Source organism: Xenopus laevis, chromosome 9_10L (assembly GCF_017654675.1).
Source record: "Xenopus laevis strain J_2021 chromosome 9_10L, Xenopus_laevis_v10.1, whole genome shotgun sequence".
NCBI lineage: Eukaryota > Metazoa > Chordata > Amphibia > Anura > Pipidae > Xenopus > Xenopus laevis.
This window is the reverse complement of record NC_054387.1, coordinates 57,386,023-57,412,798: the sequence shown is the minus strand read 5'-3', so window position 1 is coordinate 57,412,798 and position 26,776 is coordinate 57,386,023. Positions and strand designations below refer to the sequence as shown.

General features: G+C 41.9%; 1 protein-coding gene across 4 annotated transcripts in view; it reads left to right on the top strand.

Annotated features, from left to right (window-relative positions):
• Positions 1-26,776, top strand: part of LOC108701255 (adenylate cyclase type 5) — a 57,445-nt gene that overhangs the window by 8,036 nt on the left and 22,633 nt on the right. For all 4 annotated transcript variants that reach the window (XM_018235619.2, XM_041576074.1, XM_041576076.1 and 1 more), the window contains exons 3-4: positions 23,293-23,442; positions 24,476-24,597. In XM_018235619.2, the coding sequence (XP_018091108.1) occupies positions 23,293-23,442; positions 24,476-24,597 (272 nt within the window). The remainder of the gene's footprint in view (positions 1-23,292; positions 23,443-24,475; positions 24,598-26,776) is intronic.

Below are 26,776 nucleotides of genomic sequence, written 5' to 3'. Positions count from 1 at the left end.
TTAAAGCACTGATTGGCAATAGGTTGGCCCATGCCAAGTTCATGCTAAATGTGTGCATTTTGTTTTGCCCAACAAGATCCAAAACATGAACATTTACATAAATTGAATGAACTGCAGTCTAGGATATTAAGAAACAATAAGAGCCTCATGCAGAGAAATCCTTTGTGGTCACATGACTGAAATGGCTTGCATCTGTACGTAAGTTAAAAGGAATTGTTCAGTATAAAAATAAAAACTGGGTAAATAGGCTGTGCAAAATGAAAAAATGTCATCAATATAGTTAGTTAGCCAAAAAATGTAATGTATAAAAGCTGGAATGACTGGATGTCTAACATAATAGCCAGAACACAACTTCCTGCTTTGCAGCTCTCTTGGTTTACACTGAATGCTAACCAGGCAGTAACGAAGCAGTGATTTTGAATCTGACCTGCTAGTTAAGGATCAATTGCAAACTCACTGAACAGTTATGTCCCATCTGGCCCCCCTTAAAGTCGCTGACTAACTCAGAGTTAGAGAGCTGAAAAGCAGGAAGTTGGGTTTCTAGCTAAAATATTAGACATCCATTCACTCCAGCCTTTATAGATTACATTTTTGGCTAAATAACTATGTTAGATTTTTTTTTTTCATTTTGCACGGCCTATCTATTTTCCCAGCTTTTATTTTTAAACTGAACTGTTCCTTTAAAAAACCCCAAGGAGAATATGTCTCTTGTAATTAAGATATGACAATATTAGAGGTTACCTCAGAGTTCCCTGACCTGTATAACTCAGCCTTGGGCCTTTTTATGGTCGAGAGCAGTGCTGTCCAACTGGCGGCCTGTGAGCCCCTTGTGTGGCTCCCACATGAAAGTCTGGCTGTTCTGACTGCTTACCTTGTGTAAGCTTTAGGGCTAGTCCACACGGGGAGATAGCCCTGCGTTTGCGGTCGCGGCGACAAAGCGCCGCGCCAGTCGCCGCGACCGGCGCAGGCGACAGTTTTGTATGGGCGCCTATGTAAAAACGCCTGTGCTAACCACACGAGGCGATGCGCTTTTCAACAGTCGCCTGAAAAAGCCTGGCGAGGCATTTTCAGGCGACTGTTGAAAAGCGCATCGCCTCGTGTGGTTAGCACAGGCGTTTTTACATAGGCGCCCATACAAAACTGTCGCCTGCGCCGGTCGCGGCGACTGGCGCGGCGCTTTGTCGCCGCGACCGCAAACGCAAGGCTATCTCCCCGTGTGGAATAGCCCTTAAAGGGTATCAGTACTGAGATTAAAGAACAGTAACACCAGAAAATCAAAGTGCCTTAAACTATTTAAAATCTAATGTATTGTTGTGCTGCACTGGAAAAACTGGTGTGTTCCACCTCAAATTCAGACAGTAAACTCCTGCATTGTTCACACCTGTAATACCCCCTGGATTGTTCACTCCTTTACCACCTCTATTGTTCACACCCTACAGCCCTGTACTGTTCATACCTCAGACCTAGACTTTTCACACCTCACACGAACTGCTGGAGGGACACCATATTTGTGCTCCCTGTGTGTGCCATACTCTGCCTGCCATGTGCTGGGGGTCGGGGGTGCTGTGTTATCCACAGGGGAGGAGGAGGCATATGGATTTAAGGGTATGCTTTAAGATGACTTTTTTTTCACATACGAGTGATGAATGGTATCCCTGAAGTGAGCATCAACCATTTGGTTTTTTGGTGTGCTACCACCATTAATTTTGTCAAAATAAGTTGGAAAGCACTCGTCTAGAGACTTCTTAGAGACTTCTGCTATCCTTATAATTTACAGTAGGGGGTACATTATCCGTTATAATACATGAGTGATACTCAGAGTTCTCATTCTAAGTAAATGGTATTTTGCTATGCAGTTTCACTCGTCAGGCCGCAATGTTGCAGCTGGAAGCAGGAAGGACAGACACTGTAGAATCCATGTGACAGTTTGGATGAATAGGAAGCAGTGTTCTCCCCAGATTGATACATTGTATCATGCAGAGACAGTCATCATTATGTTACACGGATGACAATGGGGATGTCCCATAGCTGCGCTGCTTGGTTCCTACAGGTACCGTCATTCAGTGAGATCACAATGGCTCACGGATCATGTACCCGCTTGTTTCCAATTTACCAACCAAACAGTTAAAGGGAAGGTATCAAGGCTTCATTGAAAGATAGATACATTTTAGGGCTTTTCCATGGTCCAAGTGTCCAGAAAGGGAGTGAATGCAAATGCAAATACCTGAGTGTGCCCCTTAAATTATTTGTACTTTACTTCAGGAAAATATTATTTTGTTTGTAAAATTTTTAGGCATGGATAAATGGAGTCTTCTTGATTCTGGTGATGGTGGATTCTGGTGGTACTGCCATTATTTCAGCAACATTTGAAAGGTAGCAAGTTGCTACTATTCCCTGTCCCAGTAAGGGCACACTGTGCCAGCCTGGATAGACCCCAAACACATTTATTAGGTTAAAGTACAAAATAATATCCTTATTATTCTCCTGCTGTCCTTGCTGGAGATAATGGAGTTGCAGAGTCTGTATTTTGCTTCAGAGGAAGGGATCCAAGGCAGGTGCACAGTGATTATAGCTCCTGTCTGATTGTTATGAATGCCCTGATCCACGGGCACCTGTAATCCCTATAAAAATCGGATCCATTTATCAGTGAGCACATTTCTTGGAACAAATGCAGAGGAGCAGATGTTCCTAGGGAATGTGACCTTGTGCAGGATTGATGCTGGCTTGCTTCCAGACATGCAGTGATGTCATAGTAGATCAATTCGGAAGCTGCTAGGGGCCCAGGAGATTAAGGGCCCAATTGACAAATTCATGCATCATTTTAGTATATGTGTAGAAAACAGGTCATTTTGCCCACGGAGTGGCAGTGGGCCCTTCAGGACCCTGTGAGTTCTAATAATCCCAGTGCCTGGAACTATATAAACAAATTAAACTTTCTAAAATGTTATCCCTTCTGGCAGTGAAGGGGTTAAAGTCGGTGCCTGTGGGACAGGGGGATTCTGAGCAGACAATTTCCTTTTTATGGCCTTGTTGGGTGACTGGGAGTTAGATATTTTAGCTGCTATCTTTAGCCACTCTCCAAGGAGAGATCTGATGGCTCCGCTCCAGCTTTATGGCATGGGAAACCCACACTGATCCAAACTGTCGGGTGAAAGGTCTCAGCTCTTTAGATTTTTTATTGTTGTTCTTAAATTAGAAAGAAAAGAGTTGCGGGAAATGGGGGGCAGTTGCATTGAGTCCATAATGAATTCTATCATATTTGTGTCTTAATGTTTGGGGTGTCAGTGTCAGTCAGTGAGACACCCCTATATGCTGTTTCCCTGGTTTCCTATGACACAACCTACTTTCCTAGTGCCAATTCCCCTTATTCCTTGGAGGGGCTGCTGTGCCCCCTGAATCCACCCATGTGCTACTCTACGTGCTGCCTGTGGTTTTCATCACAAGTTTCTTGTTCCTAATAAGCACTTACTGGCATCAGATAGACACCGGGGCTCTATGGGAAGTGCGTTTGTTTTAATTTTGTGGCAATTAGTGATCGTGAGTGCAGCTGAGAGGAGAAGTGGCAGCTGGAGGTGCTGGTGTCTGTGCAAAGTGCATTGTATGTCACCTCAAAGTCGGAACACATTGAGGATTAACCCTTATTGTCCAGCCAGGTTATGATTCTCTGTATTCATATTGGGATTAAATATCTGCAATATGTCTAATGAAGGCTGCCACTCTTAATGTTTACCTTTTTTTAATTGGGCAGTACAGGGATCACCTGACAGACCCTGGGAATGATGGGAGTGATAACAAGACAGACGCTGCCTCTGTATTATCTGATAGCAAAAGGGGAAGTTGTACTCACGGCTAAAAATGCTAAAATGATAAGGCGTGAGTGCAGGGAGGGTGCGACACTGAATTCAAGCAGAACAACTATAATTTCCTGTGCCCGGCACAGCTGCCTACCTGTGTCTGTTTGACATGCTCACATTTTCTGTTGTACCCAGTACCAACAGCCTGGACCTTTCTACTAGTGATGGGTTAGGAGCAAAAACAGATTTTGTGGTTCCTATCTAGGTGCAACTGGAAAACAGTTTAAACTCAGGACCAGAACTAGGGTTAGTACAGTCACAATGACAGAGCATTGGAGCTTATCTATTTAAAACATTAACTTTAATTTATTAATTGTAAAAATCTTCCATCAAACTGAGACTTTGTAGTGCACCATTCAATTGACACATTTCATGGATCTCTCCACTTCCTCAGAAGCTAATCAGAACTAGGGTTAGGCAGAAGAGGTATGTATGTAGGGTGTGTGTGGGCGGGGGGGGGGGTTCCAAGGATGTACCACCTTTGCCTGCTTTCCTCTATTTTTTGACCATCTTTCAGTCAAGCACACATGCACACTCACACATTGGGGGTATGCACGTGTGTTCACGGTGGTGGTGGTTGTGGTGGTGTGGGGGTGTTGGTGTCCTCTACCGAAGCCCCAACACTACTTTTGGCAAACTATATCTCCAAGCACCCCTAACAGTCAGAATTGCACTTCAAGGGCAATTTAAGAGTTGCAGGATAAGCAGCACTGATGTAAAGTGTCACTGTCTCCATTGTACTCTTTTCACTTTTACATCTTTCATCATACCCTAAAGTCTCCATCTTGTATTACTGTCTTGCCCAACTTTGCTGTCTTGTTCTACTGTTTCCATCTTACTGTATTGTCTCCATTTTACCTTCTTGACTCCATCTTGCTCTGCTTTCTCCATCTTACTCTATGTTCCTCTATGTCCGCATCTACATCGTGCACTTCTGCCTCCATTTTGCCTTACTATCTCCAACTCAGGGGCGAAACTACAGAGGAAGCAGACCCTGCGGCTGCAGGGGGCCCAGGAGGTATAGGGGGCCCCATGAGGCTCAAATTCATGTAAAATTTCAATACATTTTGGTAAAACAGGACAACCTCTGGATATGTTTGGGGCCCTAAAATTAAATTGTTGTGGGGCCCAGTAACATCTAGTTACGCCACTGCTCCAACTTGCTCCTCTGTCTTGATCTTTCTGTGTGTCTCCAACTTGTCCTTCTGCCTACATCTTGGTCTTCATTCTCCATCTTGATCTACAGTCTCTCTCTTGCCCTACAGTCTCCATTTTGCCCTACAGTCTCCATCTTGCCCTACAGTCTTCATCTTGTCCTTCTTCAATGTTTGATTTCTGTAACTTTTGTCCCTACTTAACCCACTATCTCCTTCTTATCTCCAACTGTAACTACTGTGGGTGCACACAGGCCTCCCTAGTTGCAGCCTATTGTCGAACAGTGGATGATACAACTGTGACTCGAGGGCTTCTTTGACTTGAATTTTTCTATTTATAATCCCTGCAGGCTGATTGCAGGGGAGCAGAGTCAGCACTTGCTTGTTCTGTGGATTTAATTATCTCTCCCTTCATTTGTAGTAATGATTAATGAGGAGAGTCCCTTGGAGGGATGTGCTTCTCTCAGCTGCTAATTAGAGAAGTCTTTCTTGGGAGTGGGGGCAGAGAAGAAGTACTCAGTGCTGGCAGGTACAGGGTTAATAGCAAAATGCTAACTAGCCTTTTCATTGCATTTTGCTTTATCAGGTTGGTTGGAGATTAAGATAGCTGCATGTGCTAAAGGGGAAGTATATTCTGTCTGCTGTGGCCATTTGTAAGCACTAGCCATACAGTAATGATTAAAGCAACCAGTCAGCCATTTCTCAAGAGGTTTTATGGTTGGAGTTCTCTATTTAACTTGCAGTACTGCTTTTCTTCCTTTTGTTAGCAGCTTAAACCTTCCACAGGGGCCAATAGAACAGTGCCACTTTCTATGTACAGTAAATTGTAAATATTTTGTTGCAACATTTTCTTTGGTTCATTTTACAAGTTTGTAATACTTTTTATACTTTATTTCTGCCATGGTTCTGTATTCAGATACACTGCTAGGCCACTGACTGTCGTTGGGGTACTGGGGGTGATAGTTCAGCAAGATCTAGTGCTGAACTGCAGGTTGAACTGTTTGCTACCAGGCTTTCCTTGCAAGGCAGAGATGATTCTTATGCACCGGCTTCCTACCTACTGTCAACAGCTGAAAAAGGGCAATTGTATTCAGATGGTTTGACGCCTTCCCCCAATGTGTGATAAGCGCCCACGGGTGATCTCACACACCCAGATCACTTAATTTAAGCATCATTTATTTGGGAGCTGCTGTTTTATCCAAAAAGCTCCACTCAGCCTGGTGAGTCACCACTTCCATCAAAGGCGTAGGTGCTAACGAGCTGCATCACCTACTCACCGCTCTGCTGCACCCGCTTCTGCACTGCGCAACTCCTGTCTTCTGCAAGCAGAGGAAATGGGGGCACAATTATGTATTAGGGTTTTAATGGTGGGTGACGGGCATATTGAGAAACATACAGTTACTATGCCAACAATGACTGTGTAAGGGAACTTCTGCACATCACATACTTTGTAGTAGGCAGAGCTTGAGGATATTAGAGGCAACTCTCTCACTATGATGTCATCAATGACATAATATATGGGATCAATGATGGTTGATCCCAATGTTATTAATAGGGAAAAAAGATAAATATATAGGAAGGCCAGTATTTTTTTTCTGGAAAAGGTGGCAACCATAGTGCCCACAGCAAGGCCCAGTGTTTGTATACAGTTGTATATGGTTCACTCATTCTCAGTACGGAGAAACCATTTTTTGGGAGCCCTCAAGACCAACCCTAGATCCCGCCCACTCCACACCACAGTTAAAGACCAAACAGACATCAGCGCTAAAAACAGAAACCCCCACCACACACACAAGTTATAAAAATGTATTGATGATCGGGACCCCCTTATAAGTTACAAAAAAAACTGTTGTGCTAAGGCCCCCCATAAAAGTTTTCAAAAAAAATTGGTGGTCAGGGCCCGCTATAAGTTAGAAAAAAACCATTGGAGTCAGGGCCCCCCATAAAAGTTTTTTTAAAAAAAACATTGGTGCCAGAGCCCCCCTTACAAGTTAAAAAAAATTGGGGGCCCCAGGGAATACTTTTTAAAAACATTGGCGCCAGGGGCCCCATAAAAGTTTTTTTTAAAAATTGGTGGTCAGGGTAGGGTTGCCACCTGGCCGGTATTTTACAGGCCTGGCCGGTAAAAATGATGGCTGATCCCAATGTTATTAATAAGGAAAAAAGATAAATATATAGGAAGGTCGGTATTTTTTTCCAGAAAAGGTGGCAACCCTAGGTCAGGGCCAATCTAGTAAAAAAAATAATTGGTGACCAGGGCCCCCTTATAAGTTAAAAAAAAAAACAGTGGCGCCAGGACCCCCATAAAAGTTTTTTTTTTAAAAAAAACATAGGTGCCAGAGCCCCCCTTACAAGTAGGGTTGCCACCGGTTGGTATTTTACCGGTAAAACACCTGCCAAGGCCCGGGGCCGGTATTACAAATTTACCGGCAATGTAATGTAATACCCTTAAAAAGACCCCTCGGCCCGCCCCCAATCCCCTGTAAACTTAGCCTTTGTCCTCCATCTTGAAAGCTCTGTGCCGTGGCCCGCCCCCTTTTACGGCATGGCCATGCCCATTTTGACATTACACTCCGCCCCTTTTTGTTCCCGCCCCCCCACCAGCCTTTGAAAAAGGTGGCAACCCTACTTACAAGTTAAGAAAAAATTGGGGCCCCAGAGAATATTTTTAAAAAAAACATTGGTGGCAGGGGCCTATAGAGTATTTAAATAATACATTGGTGGCCAGGAGTTTAAAACATTTAAAAAACACACTGGTGTTCAGTAGAACTGAACTCGCTGCTTTAGGACTTCAACTTTGGCTCGATTTGTGACTTCGGATCTTTTCGCCGCTTCAGGATTTCGACTTCGGCTGCTGTCGTGACTTTAGGTCTTTTCGATGCTTCAGGACTTCACAACTTCGGCTGCTTTCGTGAGTTCAGGTCTTTTCGGCGATTTGGGACTCCGGCTGTTCGGCACTTCGGAGAATCTGCACGGTTTCGGCGCTGTCAAGGGAGGCCTGGCTATTTTGAAAAGAGAAGCACAGCCGGGCCTCCTTCAGGCCCGGGCTTGGTACACTTGTACCCCCTGTGCCCCCCTGATGGCAGCCCATTGGTGCTGATATGGCAATAGTGGGAGCTACAGAAAAGGGTTATAGGCAGTAGCAGATATTATTGGGTTAAATAGGGGGAGTGCTCTATAATTCTTTGTGAATCTGCACTAGAATTTCTCCATGGGATGGAGCTTGTGCATGCGGGTGAGACAATGACTGCTTAGACAAGGCTGAAACTGCAGGCTGAGCCAGAAATAATGTTACAGAAGTTTAGGGGAAAATTAAGAAATTGGAAGTAAAACAACATATTTCTATTTTGCAAATCCACAGGGAAAGTAAAAAAGAATGAATGTATAGAAGCCCACAAAGGGGCAGAGAAGGCTAGATTTAGCCTAATTCAGATTCAGAGCTAGGGATTATTTCAAAATCATTTAAACCATTTTCATATAGTTTTCCTATTTGGCTAGAAGACAAGTAAATGTTACTTTGCTCCTTGGCCCAGAAAAGGAATTAGATTAATTAAAGAAAAACAGGAAGGGGTCTCTGAAATAATGGCTGGAGCTGGAGAAACCAAATGAAGGTTCAATAAGAGGAATAAAAAAATCAAGATATATTTGTCATTTTGTCTTGTGTCTGCAAATGAAACTCGTTTCAGTGTGTGTGTGTGTGGGGGGGGACTGTCAGTCCTGTTAAGGGCTCAGTTCATTACACTGATGAGGCAAGATATGGCACAGAGAATCCGCATGGGATTTACCTGCATAGGTATAATTAATATTGACCCATGTGCCAGTAAATCCTATGCTGTTTTTCTATGCCCAGAGCCTGCCACGTGTGTATATCTGGTCCATGATTGTGCCCCTTATCAAATCCTGTGCTGTTTCTGGTTGCCTTGATCTCATCACACAATTCTCATTTTATTCTTCCCCCAAACATGTCACATAACCCTGACGTCTTTTCTTATTTAAAATTGCAGTGAGTAAATATTTTCTCATTTTGGCAAGAAAAAGTCATCTGTAAAAATACATCAAATTCTAATTTTATTTTTCTGCATGAACACCATTTCTTGCAATCCTGTAAATTTCACTGCTTTTAAAGGAGCATTCTAGTTCTTCTTTTTGGCATTTAGTTCTCCTTTAACATTCTGCCATTATTTTACTTAAAATACCATTTTAATTCTGTGATTGTTACACTTGGGGGAAGAAGCGTTCATATATAAAGCTGATACAGTTGTTGCACTTGGACCTGCTGTAAATCTGCATCCCCCAAACTATGACAAATGCCCAGGACTGAAATCTGGGAAGTTTTTGGACAGACCCCATTCACGCCAACCTATGACCTGACCACACTTCTTGTTCCATACACATAAGGGTTTTTTCTAAATCAATGAATATTGGGATCTTGCTTAGAATTAGAATTTTTTATCATTAGGCTAAATTATATCTTCGCATTTGTATCCCCTTTGAACACAAAAACGCTATAGTGAATAGACTACATGATTACTGCATTTGTTTCCTTTGAAACTTGAAATTTAAATTGCTTTATGGCATTTTCCTGGATTTTATAGTCCCCCCCCAGATTTATCAAAATTTGAGCTTAAAGGGGTTGATCACCTTCAAACAACTAGTTGTTTTCAGATTGATCACTAGAAATAACTACTTTTTCCAATTACTTTCTATTTTCTATATGTCACCGTTTTTCTAATATTGAAGTGTAAAATGTAATTTTTCACCTTCTAAAGCAGCTGGGGAGGTCACCGACCCTGTAAACTGTTCTAAATTGATACATTTAGTAAGTATGTTTCTTATCTTTGTTCCTGCCGAGCAGAATCTAGCTGTTAGAATTGATACAATAGTTGCTAATATGCCACAGATACTGCTGAGAAACAGTTTAGAGTCTGCGCCTGAATTACTGAGCTGCCAGACTCAAATACCACAGACAGGAAAATTCAACATTCAAGTAATTGAAAAAAGTCTTTATTTCTGGGGAACAATCTGAAAACAACTGAACTGAAAAAAAGTGTTTGGAAGGTTAACAACCCCTTTAATATAAATAAAAACTCACCCACATTCTATTCATTCCTATGGGATTTTAAAAGTTGAATTTATCAATGGGTGAAAGTTAGAACTCACCATTTTATAAATGCGGTTCTAAAAATCCCATAGGAATGAATTTGAATAGAACGTGGGTGTTTTTATTTATTAAGCTCTGAACTGACATTTTGATAAATGTGAGTTTAGAGCTTAACAAAAAAAAACCTCACCTATAGTATGTTCTATTTATTCCAATGGAATTTTTATAACTGTATTTATCAAATTGTGAGTTTGAAATTTCACCCATTGAGAAATACAATTCTATGGGGCAGATTTATCAAAATGTGAGTTCAGATTTCAATCAATATAACTTGCCCACTTTCTATTCATTCCTATGGGATTTTTAGAAGGATATTTGTCAATGGGTAAAAATCACAACACCATTTTATAAATACAGTATGCTTCCAAAAATCCCATAGGAATGAATAGAAAGTGGGTGAGTTTCTATTTATTAAAATCTGAATTTGCATTTTAATTAATCTGTACATCTCCCTAGAGTTCAAAACTCCCCTATAATGAGTCCCATTCTTTAAGTTTATAACCCACTAACATTATTGTCCATTTGTTTGTGGCTGGAACAGGATCGGGCTGACAGCTAACACATAGGGGCATATTTCTTATGCTGTGTAATATAGCATTCACTGAAAAAATGGTGTGCATACTTTTACGCCATGCAAATGCCAGATTTGCCGCCGTTATTTTACATTGCTTCCGGCCGAAGTCATTCTAAGAAAAAACGCATCAAAATATTACGCCATTTTTTACACGGCAAAGCCTGGCAATGTGTGGTGTATTATCCCGCTGTTTTTTACACTGCATAATAAATATGCCCCTTAGAGTTCTGCCTACTGCGTCATAAAACTTGGCATTGGCTCTAATGTTATACTGAGGACTGATCTCTACCTGGCACATGCACTGCTGCCCTACTCATAACAATAGAATCCTAACAGAATGTAAATTATAAATGAGAACATTTGTCGTATCAGCTACCCCTCGGGTGGTAATATACAGTATATTGCTCTGGGAATTCTTCTGAAGAGAACCCATTGCATTGTCAGTACCTTTGGGGCTGGGAATTAAAACTCACAACAGTGTCTGTAAAGAGAGGTGATGGTTACATGGCGTTCTGAGAGTAGGAGCAGATAAAATATTTGCTGCCATAAAGATAAAATGTGTTTCCTTTATTCATCTACTTTTAAGTATATCGAATAATGATTGGCATGGCAGAGTGTATTTTCTGATACCAATGTGACTCTATTTTCTTTGCATGGGGGAGTGTATTTCTTGATACCCATGTGCCGGTTTCTACTTCCTTTGCATGAGGGAGTGTACTTCCTGGTACCAATGTGACAGTGTGCTGTATAACTAATAAAGTGTGCAACGTTTAATATAATTCCATGTAACATCGACTTACCGATCATTCGATGTGTTTGTGTCACATGGTTTAAGTGAATCAGTGAAGGCAAAAGCCACCTGGATATCCATGTCGTGTACATTGCCATGAGATATGTTGGTGTTAATACTTATAATAATAATGATAATAAAGATGCACCAAATACCAGATATGGATTTTGCTGAATCCGAGACATTTTTAGCAGGATCCGAAAATTATATAACAGGAAAACATTGACACACATCAATTTTTCCACTCAAGCATCGGCAATTTCCACCCAGCGCAATGTTTGGATTTTTTTTTTCATATTTGCCCCAATATATAGCCAAGGAATCAGGGATTTAACTGAACCCAGAAAAGAAGGGTCTCGTGCATTACTAATTATTAATAGGGATGCACCGAATGCAGGATTCGGTTTGGGATTCGGCCAGGATTCAGCCTTTTCGCAGCAGGATTCGGCGAACGGAAAACTAATTTGCATATGCAAATTACGGTAGGGAAGGCAAATTACGTATCTTTTTGTCACAAAACAAAGAAGTAAATAATGTTTTTTACAATTTTTCCATTTACTAATTTGCATATGCAAATTAGGTTTCTTATTCGGTTCTCTTTCTTATTCGGTTTGGCGGAATCTTTTATGGGGGATCCCAAATAGTGGATTTGGTGCACCCCTAATTATTAATAATAATGATATTATTAGGGGCCAATTCATTAACTTCGAGTGAAGGATTCGAAGTAAAAAAAACTTAGAATTTCGAAGTGTTTTTTGGGCTACTTCGAGCATCGAATGGGCTACTTCGACTACGACTTTGAATCGAAGGATTCGAACTAAAAAGCGTTTGACTATTCGACCATTCGATAGTCGAAGTACTGTCTCTTTAAGAAAATTTTTTCGACCCCCTAGTTCGCCACCTAAAAGTTCCCCATAGGCTTGCCTAAGTTTTTTTGGTCGAAGGATAATCCTTCGATCGTTCGATTCGAAGGATTTAATCGTTTGATCGAAGGATTATTCCTTCGATCGTTCGATCAAACTTTTTTTGCGCAAAATCAAAGTCGAAGGATTTTCATTCCCAGTCGAATATCGTGGGTTAATTAACCCTCGATATTCGACCCTTGATGCATCGGCCCCTCAATGTTGGGTATGAGAAATCAGATTTAAAATTACAAGCAGTAACTGTTATGTACTATAGAAATGTAATGTTAGTTAATAATAATACAGCATCACTACTTCGGGTGAAGACAGGAAATAATCAAAGATTTTATTTCCAGTTCCTGCCCATATATATATATATATATATATATATATATATATATATATATATATATATATATATATATATATGTGTGTATATATATATATATATATATATATATATATATATTCCGCTGCCATATTCCTTGCTCCAGGTTATTAATTTAGTTTATTAGTTTTTATAGCAGAAAAAGTAGCTGCCCTATCAATCACAGAGCATCATTTTGGAAGTACTGTATATCCAAAGGATCTATTATCCAGAAACTAGATGCATCACTGTGTTAGCACTATGTACAGAATAATATATGCCCTATTATGACCTGTTATAAAGGATAATGTAGCCCCTACTGTAAATTATAAGGATATTTAACATCACTGAGGGGTTATGTGACCAAATAAAGGCACAAGGCTGCAGGCTGAGTTATACAAGGAACTCTGAGTATCACTCATATTATAAGGGATAATGTACCTCCTACTGTAAATTATAAGGAAATTAGAAGTAACTAAAGTTCTATGACCATATAAAAGCACAAGGCTGTAGACTGAGTTATACAGGGAAGTCTAAGTATCACTTATGTATTATAAGGGATCATTTACATTACCGTAGTACTGTAAATTATATAGTGAATAATATGCCCCCTGTCATAAAATATAGAGATATTTAAAGTCACCAAGGAGTTCCATGTCCATTTAAAAGCACGAGGCTGAAAGCCTTCATACAGGTCATGGAACTCTGAGGTGACTTCTAATATTCTCATATTTTACAAAAGGACATATATTTTGTATTATAGTACACAAGTTTCAGTCGGCCATGTGATTAATTATGACTGATGACATCACATGTGATCATATTAGTATATAATTTACAGGATATTCATGGCTCTTGTGTAGTACATAAATATATAAATAAGCAATAATTTTAGGGTATTTATGAAAAAAAGTATTATACTTTAGACTCTCAGGGCTTGCTGTGAGTTGGCATCAAACAATAACTGGAAGGCTGCAGGCGGAATGTCCATGTGCTATACACACTTTCTGTGGTAAGAGTTGGGGCAGATTTGTGGTCATGTGACTATTGCCTGTACTTGATCATAGCAACCTGTAACTGCCGGGTACATAGGTTGCAACTGAGAGCAGCTGCTCAGGAAGGGGTTAAATAGTTCAGATATTTGTTGCATCTTGGTGACTGATGCAAAGGGAACATGTTCAGTCTGAGAGGCTTTTGTGGCCCCAGTCTGGGCCCCACCTCCAAGTAAAGGATTTTGTGCAGGATGATAAAGCCCCAAAGCCTCTATTTCAGGGGTAGCCAAAAGGTAGATTGGGATCTACCAGTAGACCATTAGCTGGTGATCAGTAGATCTCAAGAAAATATCAACAGCTTGTTTAATCACCCTTTTGTTTCATGCTTTTCATTCAGATATTTATTATGTTAAGGTTACTTAACATTTTCTCATCAATCAATATTTAAATAATATTTTCCATGGAACAGAATGCCAACAATGCTTTTATGGATGTAGATACTAATGGGACAACATCACTAAAAGTAGACCTCATATTAACAAAGTATGGGCACTCCTGCTCTATTTCCTTACAGCCCCGGCATATCAGTAGGCCATTGTTTTATTCTTTTCCTACACTACCTCTATAAAAAATAATAATATTGCTGTTGCCATGACAATAGTGACACACTGGTTTGGGGACCCGTAACCTGGGGCAGCAAAGATAACGATTTCACAGCTGCTCTGTGTGGCGTTTAACCCTTTATGTGCCAAGAAAGGCCTTTTGTGCTGGTTGGTGGGGGGCTGCCTTTGTCCTGGAAATGGGGTTTAAAGGAAAACTAAATACCCAAACTAATGAAAACCCCTTCCCTCCATAGTCCCCCTCCCTGTTCCTTTCCACACAGGTGTAAATGCCCCCAAGTCTTTAATTACCCCTTGATGCAGAGTCAGCGCAATGGAGCTCACAGGCGCCATCTTCACCCCTTCTGGAGTCTTCAGTATGCGCAGTTGTAGCAATATTCCGGCCCGAACAACTGCACATGTGCCGACAGCAACAGAAATTGCTGAATGGACCAGAAGAATTCCGAAGCGAAGATGGCGCGTGTGAGCTCCTCTGTGCTGACTCAGCATCAAGGGGAAATTTACCAGTATTAACACCTGTACTGGGGGAACAGGGAGGGGGGACTATGAAGGGTAGGGGTTTTCATTAGTTTGGGGGTTTAGTTCTCCTTTAATTCCTGTTCTTGAAGAATGGCCTTCCTGGGTGCCAAAGTAAAAGCTTTTTAGGGCCACTTTGGTGATGTAAATCTGCAACTGCCTCATCAGGCCCTTTATACATCTGGGGTTTTCCAGTTGCCTCCCTCATTGCAATACCTCTGTACTGATCTTGCATTAGCATGGAGTAATGGTGGGTAATAGAACAAAATGTGATGTTAAACTGTCTGGGCAATAAGATGTTAACACAAGCATTGCAGAACACCCCCCCCCCCAAACACACACACAAATATTATTATATTAACCTTCCCCCCCCCCAAGGTGCTCTCTACCAACACTGTCTCTTTAATTCTGTATCCGAGCAACAGAAGGCTCTGCAAATGTTTGGAAATAGAAAGGTGAGTTGCTTTGCAGCTGTGATTGCGGAGAGGGTAGCAGAGCGCAGCATCATTTATATGGAGGGGTCTGTAGATTCCCCTGTGCATTAGATAACACTTGGGGCAGTGCCACCAGCAATTACCCAGGCAGGCATAACAGCACCCAAAGTGGGGCTAAGTACCTAATACAGTCCTAATCATGGTAGAAAAACTTTCCCAAAGTCTGCAGCAGGAAACATTCATCAGATGCTTGTGGCCTGCAAGTGCTACATTGCCATGGAAACCATAAACCCAGTCTACGTGATATCAGCATTATCATGTTTAGCGTGCGGCAGAGAATTGTGGGCCCAGCGGCCTCCAGAATTAACCTGTTCAGTGCTGAAGAGAAAGTGTGTGAATAGGGCCATTTACTTTTGAATTCATAATTGGCATTATGTAGATTATTGCTGTCTAACTTCTGTGGTACAGAATTTTTCTGAGCTACATGGTGGAGGCCCGATAATGGAAGCTGGTGTTAGCCACTCCTTGTTTTTAAACCATACCCACTTTAAAACACACCCATGTCACCACAAGACCATGTCCACATGTCCAGGACCACTCTAAAATGTGCTACATACAGTGCTGGTGCCCCTTCAGCAGTTTGTATGAGTGTGAACATGTGAACAATGTGGGCAGTTTCAGTCTGGGATATACGTGTGAACAGTAGGGTTGAACAATAGAGGTGTTACAAGTGTGAATACAGGGGATTACAGTCTGAATTTAAACAATGCAGGGGGCAGTTAATCTCTGTAGTGATGCCTTTTAAATCTTACACATGGTAAACAAACACAGTAGGAAGACTTTCATGTGGGGTTCACACAAGGGGGGTCGGACAGATGTAGATCATGCTATTCAAAGGCGATTTGCAGTTGGTCTTTATTGTCTGTAGCTTAGTGTAAATGCAGAGTTAACTGTGCCAATAAGGAGACATATCAGGTGGGTGTTAGTGAGCCTTTTGTTAATGGGACTATAACTAGGCTCAGTGACACAAGGATTGTGTTCTATTTGCCACTTAATAAATTTGCTATTCAGGGATATTTGCTTAGTACCAGAGGACACATTCATTTTCTTTTAAATTGGGTTTCAGATCGACCCCTTTGGAAGCCCCCTGGGAACTGATGATGGATAAATCTATTTATTGTAAGATGCTCCTCCTCCAATCCAGACCTTAATCATCATTAAGAGGAATAACCAGCAGTGATTAACAGCAGATCGGTCTGACAGACAAAATGTAAAATTATTTCTACAATAAGAATTTATGCAAGTGATGCTGGGAGTTGTAGTCTAACTGCAATTTTCCTTTTCCAGTGCGGTCAAGTACAAGTGTAATAATTGGGTACCATATGTTCTATTCAAATCTGATCTAGGCCATGGCCGCTCGCTTGAAAGACCCACTCCTTTTTGGACTTTTTGGCCAATCTTCTGACCTGCAACTAACCAGAACTAATTCAGATTAAGTAGTAAAGAGAATAAATCACATGATGCTCAGACCTTTAATTATCAGACAGCAATCGTATGAAAATTATGTCTGACAATACATGCAGAGATCTTATCAATAGCTGATATAAATCTTTTAACCTGATCGACCAATCGCCATGGTATGAAAAATGTCGGGACGATCCACACACTGCCCGAAAATCGCACAAACCTTAGTTTGGTATGATGGTATGTTTGTATCTTTGCCCAGCTTCAGTCAATCAAACCACACCCCTGAATTGTCCCATTCCACGCTTGCTTTCTACTGAATCCCAATTAATTTTTTGGTCTGGGTGCCCAACATAAGATATTTGGCAGAAACACGCAACCTTGTACTCTTCTAACTGATGTTGAGCTACAACTCTCAGCACCACAAGAATGTGTTCTAGAGGTTGCCAGTGATCTGCCTTTGATGGAAGATCTCTTACATGGTTAATTTCATTGGAAATATCTAAGTTTGGGTTTTCTGGAATGCAGGAAAAAACACCTTGACCCTTAATTCTCATTTCATTCCTTGTGTTGTCATCTTTAACCTCTCGAGCACCAGCAATAAAATCCTGTGACCAGAAAACAGCTGAGAAAACAGCTGAGAAAACATTTAGTAAGTGACTTACTATTGCACATGCTTGTACGCAGAGCTTGGGCTTGTGGGAAGCAGAAAGTATGGATCTGGCCAGTGGTGTAACTAGATATTACTGGGCCCCACAGCAAATTCAATTTATGACTATAAAACATTGGTAAGTTAACCTGTTCTTCTAAGATATAGTGAAGTTCCTAATTAATTAGGGCCTTAATGGGGTCCCTGGACCCCCTGCAAGTGCAGAGTCTGCTTCCTCTGAAGTTACGCCCCTGTAAATGAAATGGTGACAGTTTAGGGAGTTTAGGGGAACCTGTGGTAAATAGCTCTGAGATAATCCATGTGGATTCCACCATGGGGCCCCTGGAAGTGACGTGACTCATTAATAAGCTGCATATTTACCATGAGAGTCCATGGCTGCCGGAAATATCTGTGTGTTTAGAATTTTTCCCATTTTTAGAAACACTGATCTGGAACAGAAACAACATGCTGGGACTTTAGACATGACTCTGAGCATCAAGATGCACAAAACTCCCCAGGTGAAAGTGATCCAGACCTGGATTTTATTTAGCCTAAATTCCTTTATTCCAAAATATAGAAATAAAGTCTCAAAAGGTTGATCATTATCTCCCTCATGACATGGGTTTGGCTGATATCTCTGCAGGACCTGCTGACCTATATTTTTGGCCACCCAATTTGCATGCCGGGGCTGCATTTTTTGCTTCACCCCCATCAGGGTTATGAATATGGGTGGAAATATTCAGGAGAGTCTGTTCAGCTGTTATGACCATTGTGTTTTTTTATAACTAATACATGGGATCCATTGGCATCTGTAAGAATTGCCTAGTTTTCAGTGACCTGCACCCATCAGATGATTCTCACCCACTCACTGCATTTGATTCCCAAGGGCCAAGTGACTGGGCATTAGCCATATCTGATGCTTTTCCTCAAGGACCCGCAGAAATGTTTGATGAAGATCGAGGAGCTTGGAGCAGATACAAGGGAATAGAGATCAGCTGAGAACAATTGAAGCCAATGGGAAAAATATTGGGGGACGGGGAAGTGATACGGCAGAGATAAAATAATGACAGATATTCAGTTGTGTGCAATCCTGGAAACATATCCCAACTGGCTGCACTGATTCAATGACTGCAAGCTGTAGGTTCTGGAAAATACCAGAGGGGCTGCTGTCACAAACAGTCGCTAGTTATTGAGACTGTGGAGGGCTGTTTGGCCTCTATGTATTTGAAATGCCAGGGCCTATTCTCAGTCCAAAGCTGATATGACCTATACACATAGAATGATGGGTAAGAGGGATGGAGACAAGCAGGGTCCTGGTGGTGGAGCAGTTTATTGTAAATATATATCTGGGTGTTGGTTCTGCTCCGGGGCAGTGTGCTGGATCAGTGCTGCCAGGAACACTCAGCTCTGGGCCTTATTAGATAAAGGCTCAGGCACCTTTGCAGCTGCTGAGAGATGGCTATGTGTGAGTTATATAAAAACCACCGGGCCCCCTCCTTTGTGTTGGGCCCTTTCCAAGCCACTGTTGGGAGCAGCTGTTTTGTTGCCGGCATCAGAATGAAATGTATTTGTCTGTTATTGATTAATACGAGGTGAATCAGGGTTAGTGCAGGTCTCGTCCCAAAAATGCTGTCTCTCTGCTCGTTGTTTATCCTTCCTGCCGCCCTTTCAGGGAGCTGCCGAACCATCACCAAAAAAGGCCAAGACGTGATCACAGGGGCAGCGACCCAGTATCTGAACACCTAAAAATGGATCTCAGGATGCGCCTGTGGGTCTAAGGAACTGAATGAAACCATGCAATGGTCTTCTGTCTGTGCAGTCACGCCCGGCCAAGCAAGGAGAAGATTTAACAGGAATTTCATAGTAAAAAATTAGGGCCCAATCATATACTTAAACTGTCCATGTCCTGTGTTCCACCAGATGTGGCTAGAATGAGGTTGAGGATAGATGCACTGAATGCAGTGAGAATCTGGCAGTGTACAACAAGTTTACCCATTGTAAGCAGCCGTCCTACCCTGCTTTATGGCTGAGATTCTGGCTATCTCTATAAAAGAGCATTCTGTCACAGTGGTACAAATCCTATCTGATACCCATTGTAAGCAGCAGTCCTGCCCTGCTTTATGGCTGAGATTCTAGCTGTCTCTATAACAGAGCATTTTGTCACAGTGACACAGATCCTAATTCCCAGTGTTTATATTATGGCAGATATAACTGCTGTTTGTTTATTCTCCAATTAATGAAAGCCACAATATGCTTTGAGTTGAATATATAAATGATTACAGAAAGGTAGTTCAGTTATACTGGATATAAAGGGGGGGGCATTATAAGGATAAAAGGGGGATGTGCTTGACGTTTGGCGCAGTGACGTCCCTCAGTGATAATTACATGCAGAGATTGTAACTGGGAATAATTAAGAAAGTGTTATGTACGTACAACAAAACGAGTCTGCTGAAAAAAAAAAATTCTGCCATTGCAGAACTCTGCCTTTTACCCCATTTTCCATGAGGTCAGGTCCGTGCATATTCACATAAAAATAACAAATCCAAAAAAAGCAGCAAATATAAAAATAGCCCCATAATTCATGTCACCGCCATGTGTCTGCTAAGAAAGCCTGTGATAATGTTGGTTTATTGGAGAGCGGAATGAGACCCATTTAGGGTAAAAGGACTTCAAAACCATCGTCCCAGGGGCATCAGCGAGAACAGTATTAAAGGGGAAGTTGACTTGTAGTGTGATGTAATTACTGTAAATTCAATTTGCAATTTATTCTTGTTCAGCATCATTTCTTATTGTCCTTCAATAACGCCCACTGGCGTGTAACATTATAATCATATATTCAGCTTGGAGCTGCAATGGCTGGAGGGCTGCAGATAACTCTAATCTGTTTTAATCACTTGACTGACTCTCCTCCAGACAAAGGTCAGAGGCTGTGATTATTGTAGCAGTGGGATCTTTAGTCTGACTTGGGGGTCCCACAGTATTATATTGCCATTGGCAGTGATATCAAGCTGAACCCATGGTTGGCACACAATGACTACCCTGTACAAAACTGTATATCAGAGGCCTTTAAGAATACACTGAAGTGTCTGCATCATGTGTTTTTCCATGATAGTGTTGATGGCATCTGTGGAATGAATAGAAATAGCTTGGCACCCACTTCAGAGGTCGGACTGATAACATGGCAGTGCCAAGTAAAGGACATATCTCTATAGTGTCTCACTGCTGGAAACATATCACATGATCCTGTGCTATGCTCACCAGCAGCAAGAGAGGTATCTGTGCAGAGTGCGTGTATGTGTTCCCTGTACCAGGCATGTAATGCATAGGAAGTGCCAAGCAGGCATAGCTTTTATATAGTGTATGCTAACCAGGCTGGGTATATAGGATGTTCAGAGCTTGTATGCACTCATGTAAGCTTCATGTTAAGTCTCACCTAATGCTTGAGTTACAGACTCCCGGCCCCTTTGTGTGTAGGCTAGCATAAGAGTATTCTATTCACACCCACTGTTTTAGTTACAGACTCCCTGCCCCTTTCTGTGTAGGGTGGCATGAGAGTATTCTAGTCTCACCCACTGCTTGAGTTACAGACTCTATTCCCCTTTCTGTGTAGGGTGGCATGAGAGTATTCTAGTCTCACCTACTGCTTGAGTTACAGATTCCCTGCCCCTTTCTGTGTAGGGTGGCATAAGAGTATTCTAGTGTAACCCACTGCTTGAGTTGTGGCTCCCTGTCCCTTTCTGTGTAGGGTGGCATGAGTGTATTTTAGTGTAACCCACTGCTTGAGTTACTGACTCCCTGCCCCTTCTGTGTAGGGTGGCATGAGAGTATTCTAGTCTCGCCCATTGCTTCAGTTACAGACTCCCTGTCCCTTTATGTGTATAGTGGCATGAGAGTATTATAGTCTCACCCATTGCCTGAGTAACATACCCCCTGCCCCTTTTTTGTAGGGTGGCATGAGAGTATTCTGGTCTCACCCACTGCTTGACTTACAAAATCCCTGCCCCTTTTTGGGTAGGCAGGCATGAGAGTATTCTAGTATAACCCACTGCTTGAGCTACAGACGCATTGCCCCTTTCTGTGTAAGTTGGCATAAGAGTATTCTAGTCTCACCCACTGCTGAGTTAACCTGGCAATACACAGGGTGATATAAGATACAGGCTTGACACCCTTTAGTTTAGACCAAATTATCGTCAGCTTATTTGGCACATGTATGGGAGCCTCTCAACCTCCTGTGAGGCAGGTTAGAAAAATCATGAAACCGCTTTTTGGGCTAAAAAAATTAATCAGCCAGTATGGCCCATCTCATGGGTGGCAAAATATTGCTAATGTCACCAAATGAGTGGATGTTTTGGTTTGCCCAGCTTTACAGTCTCCCTGAAACCCAACATGGAAGCTGCCATCATTGCTGGAGGACACAAGTGAGCACAGAGCAAGGCATATCTGGGCAGTGAATGTTTGTATGCTTGCCCTAGCATTGATACTGGGTGGGCCTGCAGTGTTGCACTTTACTTGTTTGCTTTGGCAGTTGATAGCGAGGCCATGGCACAGCTATAAAGGCTCCATGGATTCACTTTATAATTGATTTCATATTGTGTGTTGCTTGAGTCTTTTTATTGCTGCGTGGGCTGAATTCATTTGCTGCTTCACATGCTTAATCTCTCACATAAATAGATCTAGATCTTGCTCTTGGCACTGTGGGTGAAATCTCACTGGGGATGTAAAGGAGCCCATGTTTATGGGGGTCTGTAATTTCACCCACAAGAAAGACATTACTGATTGTTGTGTGTGTGTAGGGGGTATCTGGAATCAAACTCAGTCTGATTCCTCTCCCTCTCCCTGTAGTGTTTGTGCGTCTTTACAACTGCTCTACAGAATCAATACAGTAATGTAGAATGAAAATCATCCTGCCATGTTTGTGTTGTAACTGGCCACGGTGGGGGGGGGGTACTCATAAATAAATAAATATGAATCTGTGGATTTTAATCAATGACGTATGCCCAAATATTGTGCTTATATGAAAAAAGGCAAGTAAATACTTACAATTTGCTTATATAAGGTAGAACTTTCAGATGTGTGGACCATTGCCTGTTGTTGAAGTATTGTCTTAATTGTTATCATATTTCCCTAATGTATTCATCTTGTCCCAATATCTCCAAGCTGATACACAAGGTGATAGCCCCTGGGACAAGAACAGCCTTTCTCAGGCCTGTGAAATACCAGCACAGAATGTGACATAATGTAGCGCAGATATGAGAAATATGTGCCAGAGGTCAGTACTTGCTTTCCTGTAGGGGGTAAACAGTACAACGTCTCCATGGCAACAGAAATTAGGATTGGCTTGTCGGTACTGATGTGTGCAGTATTAGTAAGGGAGAGCGTGTGAACAGACAGATTCTAAGCGGCACCTTTTGTGTGTTATTGGCAAGTCACATGGCAAATCACTGCGCACAAGGGTGTCCGCACAAGTGTATGTGTGTGTATAGATAACTGAATGATAGCCTGATCTGCTGAGGGGTTCTGTGCTGACCATATCAAGGCAAAATTCTGCAGGCTGAGTTATACAGGGAACTCTCAGTATCACTTGTGTATTAAAAGGAATAACGTACCCCCTACTGTAAATTATAAGATATTAGAAGTCACTGAGGAGTTACATAACCATGTTTTTGTTCTTATTGGGACATTAGGACCCCGTGATTTTACCTGGGGAGGTGGGTCAGGGTTAGGTTCTTTCCCATGTTTCTGATTTTAAACTATGTAGTTGATATTTACTAATATTGAGCCAAATAATTAGAGATTTCTGCTCCTGTGTATGCAGCTTGCGTCCAATATCCTCATCTTCTCCTGCACAAACATTGTGGGGATCTGCACGCACTACCCCGCCGAAGTTTCCCAAAGACAAGCGTTCCAAGAGACCCGAGAGTGTATTCAAGCCCGACTGCACTCACAGAGAGAGAACCAGCAACAGGTAGGGCCCCTTGGCCAAACACGCCAACCACTCCCATCATGCCTCAGTGCTAACACTCATATAACGCCTCTCAGCAACATGTTTAGTCTGCTCTTAATGCACTCTGTTTTGTTATGCCCTGTTCCCTTGGAGCGAAGGCAAAGTGGAATTAGTAGGAGAAATAATAGACATTCTTACACTACTATAAGAAATCTGCAGAACACAAGCTGATTTTATCCATTATAAATTTCTGCTGTCATTCTTCAACTCAGCCTTGTCAAAGGCCAAGCAAAAGTACTACAGTACTGTCACAAACAATAACAGTCAAAAAGTCAACGCCTGTGTTCTATGCTCAATACCCTTCTGCATCCCTCAGCTTCAGTATCACACACACACATAATCACACACTACTTAGGACTCACTCACAGTGCTGCTGAGTTTGGCCTTACCCCTCAGTCTTACTGCTGTTTCCTGCCTTAACCCTTTCTGTTCCTTACATTTGGAATGTCATCCCTGAATTCCTCCAGAGAGAATCCTCCCTCAGTCTCTTCAGAATTAACTCAAAGTTTCCCTCTTGGAGCACTCGCATAACTCCTGATGCAGTACTGGCACTGGCACTGCACGTAATATCCTCCTATTAGGGTTTGTAAGTTACCTACCCACTTAGATTGTAAGCTCTGCAGGGCAGGAACCTCCTTCCTCTTGTCTCTTTAAAACTTAGCTTTTAATGTAACTGTGCTTTGTATTTATTTGTATTTCTTATTGTAATGATCCCTGTTGGCCCTTTAATATTCTATATTTAAATCCTCCTGCACCAGCCATATACCACCTGGCGAACCACACCCCCATTGCCAGCATCGTGCTGCACTGCTGCCATCCAGTGGGGTCCAAGGTTCAATTTCAGCCATACACACACGCTCACACACAAATAAGATCCTGTCACATAAACCTGGTGTGGGGCATGGTCTCAATGGAGGGGATTGGTGAGGGGCCCATTTGTACCTAGGAACATTGTACCTGTCTTACCTTTACTCATTGTCACTTTGTACCCCAGGAGCGACTCTTGTTGTCCGTGCTTCCACGCCACGTTGCTATGGAGATGAAGGCCGACATTAACGCCAAGCAGGAAGACATGATGTTCCACAAGATTTACATCCAGAAGCACGACAATGTGAGGTAGGTCTCCCTGGGTGGGAGAGGGGGCTCCATGGCAGCACCCAGAATAAGTCTCATTGCCAATGCTGATCTGTCTTCAAGAGCAATTCAGTGACACTATAAGACAATATATAATATAAACTAAGTTGCCATTTAAAGAAGTTCAAATAATTAGTCAACTGTTAGTATGCTATAAATACTAAAATAGTATAGTTTTGTAATTATTTGCCTTCTTCCTCTGCCACTTTCAAATGGGGGTCACTGACCCCGGCGACCAACAAACTATTTCTTTGTGAAGCTACATTTGGACCATTATTTTGTATTACTTATCTTTCTATTCAGGCCTCTCATTCCAACCACTGCCTGGTTGCTAGAAATTAATTTCATTAAAATGCTTTCATTTAAAAAAATGAAAGCATTTTAAAGTAATTAACATATAAAATACTTTAAGTATGCACTGGTAAAACTGGCATGATTGCTTCAGAAAGATTATTATAGTTTATATAAAAAAGCTGCTGTGTAGCCATGAGGGCAACGATTCAAGGAGAAATGGCACAAGACACATTGCGGATAACAAATAATCTCTGTAGTTTACAATAGGATTCTTTAGACTGTACCTGTTATCTACTGTGTATCCTGTGATTGAATGGCTGCCCCCATGGTTACACAGCAGCTTGTTTATATAAACTAGAGTAGTCTTTCTGACGCAAAGACACCATTTGTGCCAGTGCAGGGCAACAGTATATTATAATGTCATTCCTTTAAAACACTTTATTTTTTTGGTGTTATTGTTCCTTTAAGGGGGGAACTATCCCTTTGGTAGCCATGGAAATATTAAGATGCCGTTATCAAAAATTGTATCAATGGTTGCTTAATTTCTGAACATGTTTGTGTTATGCAAGAGGAGGGTTAAACAAGAACTTGTTTGGTAATTAAGGAAATTGTCACGACTCTACTTTATCTTGTCCACATTGTGATCCAGGGCTAAAATGCCATGGAATTTCCTACTCTGGGACATTTATATGATTCCAAAGGGGAGCTAAAAGGTTAACGATAATTTTTTCCGGAGCTCAGATAAATCCTGACATCTGTGCTGCCTGCGCAGGGGAAATTCAGCCACCTCTGGCCAAAACAATGGGTCGCAGCTGTGCCTCAGAAGGAAACCTGTTAAATGCATTTATTTCTCTGGCAATAACAGTAGCTGATTCCATGTTGAAGGCAGTGATACATTTATATGTGGAGTCGGTTTTGAAGGGTTAACTCAGCACCCCGGATACATTTCTCAGGAATGTTTAGGATATGATTATATAAAGTGTTTATGTCCTCCTGTCTGTGTGGGTTTCTTCCAGGTACCACGTTTTCCTCCCACACTCCAAATATATACAGGCAAGTTAATGGGTTCCTGATGAAATTGGCTTGTGTGAGAGTGTTATAGGGACATAGATTTAAGCTCACTGGGGCAGGGACTTATGAGAATGTGATAGGGTCCTTAGATTGTAAGCTCACTTGGGCAGGAACTGATGAGAATGTGATAGGGTCCTTAGATTGTATGCTTACTCAGGAAGGGACTGATGGAAATGTGATAGAGCCCTTAGATGTTAAGCTCACTAGGGCAGGGACTGATGTGAATATATAATTGCTGTACGGGGCTGCAGGATATGTTGTATAAATTCAGGATAATAAATTATCTGTGCCTCCATGTCTAACCTGTAGCTACAGGCACAGTTTGAAAAGCTGCCCCTGCTCAGCCCATGGGGCACCTACACGACCTACACAGTAGTAAGAGGGGTGCCAGAAAAGCAATCTGGCTCTGCCACCATAGGGGTTAGAAGTGCCAGGATTGTACTTGATCATGTGGAAAGGTATTTAGACAGTTGAGCAAGTAAAGGCTTAGGGGCCTAAGGGCAGAACCCCCCCCCCCCCCCCCCCGTTAGCTTGCTGCCATGAGCCCAACAGTGTTGTGGGGGCTGCAGTGATGCAGGAGTCTCGCTGGGGTAGCAGGCCTCAATGCAATTGCACCCCCTGATCTCTTGATAGCTTACACCACTGAATTTAAGGCATTTTTCATTACTCCGTGGTTTTGACTTGTTCACTGGCACCTTTGTTAGGAGACAGTATGACAGCTCTTATTAATATGAATAAACACAAACATGCAGATAATGGTTGGGCTAAAGGTCGGTCTGTGCCACAATAAGCTTGG